At 36.6% G+C, this 3937-nt stretch overlaps 1 protein-coding gene across 1 annotated transcript in view; it reads left to right on the plus strand.

Annotated features, from left to right (window-relative positions):
• The window catches only part of LOC103616752 (melatonin receptor type 1B), a gene marked incomplete at its 5' end in the record, with an annotated part of 23052 nt that extends 19121 nt beyond the window's left edge, over positions 1-3931 (plus strand). Inside the window, one exon of the mRNA XM_008634975.2 lies at positions 3016-3931. Within this exon, the coding sequence (XP_008633197.1) occupies positions 3016-3884 (869 nt within the window). The remainder of the gene's footprint in view (positions 1-3015) is intronic.
• Between the last annotated feature and the right edge of the window lie 6 nt (positions 3932-3937).

The following is a 3937-nucleotide window of genomic DNA, read 5'->3' on the forward strand; positions in this document are numbered from 1 at the left end:
AGAACTTATTTTCTTTTTTATGCATACAACTACCAGTGTTTAAAACAGCACAGATGTGGATCTTTTTGAATACCTGGCAAGACATCTGGCTTTTAGTAGCTACTGCTTGTAATTTAGGGGTCTTTCCATTCCAGTGAGCAAATGTTTTTCTTACAAATGAATATATCTCTTTCTCTTATGAAACTGAAATCTAGGAACAAAGTCCATCGAGTAAATTCCAGAAGCAATGATAATAATTCCAGCTAGATGAGAATTCTGTGCTTTTTATTTTGTTACAAGCAGCAAAAAGTTACCTCTTTAGTTATATTATGAATGTAATTTAGGCCACTCTAAAAGCTCTGGGTTAAGTGTATCAAGAACATTAACTTTCTCCAAGCGCATAAAAGATGTCTAAGACTTTTGGTTTCTCAAAATGTCAATTATTTATGTTTTATGAATTAGGAAAGTTTCTCTCTACTTCTGTAGATTATTCATTGCCATAATAAACATTAAACTTAATTCTGCAGTCATGCACAAAGACAGAAAAATACCATTGGACCTTACTTTGCAGTACACAGTGGGAACATTCAACCCTGTAAACAGCTATAGAAGTGACAAATCACCTGAGGCCTTTATAGATATTGGACCATTTTTCTTCTGAGTTGTAAACTAGTAAATTAAGTTTTTGACAAGTTCCTTGCTAACTCTATTTATTCATTTCACCTAGAATTTTCAAGTCGTAAATTGCATTCAAAACTTTGAAAATATCTCGCTAAATGTACTTTACAGTAAATTTCCAAATATGATTGAAAGAGCTGAATGCCCACTCTATTTCAACTGAACAACTACATTTCAGGTAGAAGCTGATGCTGGGAGGCCTTAGAGTTTAGATTAATCTTAGTGAACACACCCCAGACTAAATTCTCTTTTTCTCCAAAAGGCCTTCTAAAACACAAAAAAGTCTTTTTTCCTTCCTTTTCTTCCTTCCTTTTCCTTCCTTCCTTCCTTTTCCTTCCTTCCTTCCTTCCTTCCTTCCTTCCTTCCTTCCTTCCTTCCTTCCTTCCTTCCTTCCTTCCTTCTTCCAGCTTCTGACTTCTCTATCTTCAAATGTCAGAGACAGCAGTGATGACAAAACATAAGAGAAATGCTTGTTGCTATGATGTAAATACATTCTGATAAAGATGCCCCTGTTCTTTTGTTAGTTTTGGCTTTTTGTCTGTTTACCATATGTCTAGAAGAGGCCTTCACAGTCATCTCATCCTTCCTGTACAAAGGGATCATCTTTGTCTAGGCCAATATTGACACATACTTGTTTCATGTTTTCTTACAACCTTTGATGGCAGACTCAAAGCAAGGTGTTCCAACACTTCCTTCTTCTTTCCATTAAAATCTATTTCTTGCCACCTACTTTGAAACTTCCTTGTTGTGACTGAAGTTTGCTTGGATTCACAACAGTCATGGGAACAGGTTACATCCTTCCTGCTTTGCTTATTTGAAGTTATCATGTCCCACTCAATTGTCTCCCTAATTTGTTCAGTCTTTCCTCACAAATCATAAAGCTGCAGCTATGGAAACGCTTGTGAAGCTTTTAAAAATATATAAAACAGGCTACTAAATATATAAAAAGGAGCCATCTAAAATAAGTTGTGCACCACTCTTGGGATAAGCCAATATTCCTGCAGGTACAGATGGATAATCCTGCTTTCCATTAAGTTTACTCGCTGTTGTGCAAATTCTGATGAGCATGGTTGTCCCCTAAAGTGTATGGGAGAAAGATACCTCCCCATTCCTTAATTCAGGAAGCTACAGATGTAAAGCAGGTGGAGAAAACAGAGTACAGGTGAAAATCTGTCATGTTTGATGAGTATATTTCTATATGGTTGTTGCTTTTATGACTTCCAGTTAATGCCATTCTTAAAATGGTGTGGAGAGCTGCTTTGTTAGTTGAGGACTAGTAAGCTCAGAATTTGTAGAATGGAGCATCTAACTGCTCTTTTCAAAAAAATAATTATGTTCCATGCACAATTTTTAAAATTGCTTGGATTTTTTGCATATTGGTTCATGCTGTGAAGGACTTTCAGGAAAAAAAAAAAGAGTATGCAAGCCATATACAAAACCATACAAACTATATACATTTTATACTACCTAAATGCCAAGAATTCGAAGTTAGTATCTCTATGTTCTAGAGTGAAGTTCTTAAAGAACATTTTTTCAGGAATGTAGTTTATTATCTCACTGTTTTATAAAAATACCCTTAGATACAATGTCAGAAATTTCAAACTGATGAAAAGGACACTGTTTAAAGAGAGACAATATGGCTTAAACATATCACCTATATTCCCATAATGTCATCAGCAGAAAATTTGAATACTTTCTGTTGCATGCATGGAAGTTTTCTTTGTTTATTTAAATACGCCTTTCTGTGGAGGTTGGTGAAGGCAATTCACTCTTGCTTAGACAATCCAATGAGAAAATAACTGCAGTATGGGTAGGCCATTCATGCAGAAAATATCTATACTACAGAGTATTTTGTAGCAATTTAGAGTATGCATAAAACAACACATCCTTCCAATAGCTATTGACCTAGTCTCTGTATATCCTTCTCCTTGATAATTGTCAAGCCCATTAGCATTCCAGTGATAGGTTAGAATGACACAATGGCTTACCTACCTGGCACAATTTAGATTTTTTTTTCATTTTCATTTTATTCAATCCAGCTGTGGAGTTAGCTACACTTAAACCAACATGCGCTTATGTAATGGCTCACTGATGGCTATGTTTATTAAAGACAAAAAGAGCAAGGACGTTATAATCCAGTTACCAACAGATTTGAAATATCATGTTTCTACAGATATTTCTATGGTGTTCTAAGTTACATTGTAAAATCATTTCCCTATTGGTCCTATATATCTGCTGCTTGCTGACATCATCAATAGTTTAGCATTGCAGACACCCAAAATAATGTAACGTTTTTCTTCTTGTTCACAGCTATGCTTGCTTTCAGACTTATGTCTATGTATTTTTCTTTCCCTCCAGGTAATGCATTTGTGGTGAGCCTAGCTTTGGCTGATCTGGTGGTGGCCTTGTATCCATACCCACTGGTGCTCTTAGCTATTTTCCGCAATGGATGGACACTGGGTGAAACGCACTGCAAAGCGAGTGGCTTTGTGATGGGACTGAGTGTAATAGGCTCCATTTTCAACATCACTGCAATTGCAATAAACAGATATTGCTACATATGTCATAGTTTTGCCTATGACAAAGTGTACAGCTGTTGGAACACAATGCTGTATGTCTCCTTAGTCTGGATTTTAACAGTGATTGCAACTGTGCCAAATTTTTTTGTTGGCTCTTTGAAGTATGATCCACGCATCTATTCGTGCACGTTTGTCCAGACTGCAAGCTCCTACTATACGATAGCTGTTGTGGTCATTCACTTCATTGTCCCTATCACCATTGTCAGCTTCTGCTACCTTCGAATTTGGGTTTTAGTGCTTCAAGTCAGAAGACGAGTCAAGTCAGAAACAAAGCCAAGATTGAAGCCAAGTGACTTCAGAAACTTTCTTACTATGTTTGTGGTTTTTGTGATTTTTGCCTTTTGCTGGGCACCTCTAAACTTCATTGGACTGGCTGTAGCCATTGATCCTACGGAAATGGCACCAAAAGTTCCTGAATGGCTATTCATTATAAGCTACTTAATGGCCTATTTCAACAGCTGCCTTAATGCAATAATATATGGTCTTCTTAACCAGAATTTTCGGAATGAATATAAACGAATTTTAATGTCACTGTGGATGCCAAGGCTTTTCTTCCAGGACACATCCAAAGGAGGAACCGATGGCCAGAAGAGCAAGCCTTCGCCTGCTTTAAACAACAATAACCAAATGAAAACTGACACCTTGTAAATGTGTAATAGTCAATGCAAGAGTTTGTCATGAAGAAAACCAAGATCATAGAC

The sequence above is a fragment of the Corvus brachyrhynchos genome, unplaced genomic scaffold (genome assembly GCF_000691975.1).
Source record: "Corvus brachyrhynchos isolate BGI_N302 unplaced genomic scaffold, ASM69197v1 scaffold44, whole genome shotgun sequence".
In the NCBI taxonomy this organism is placed as follows: Eukaryota; Metazoa; Chordata; class Aves; order Passeriformes; family Corvidae; genus Corvus; species Corvus brachyrhynchos.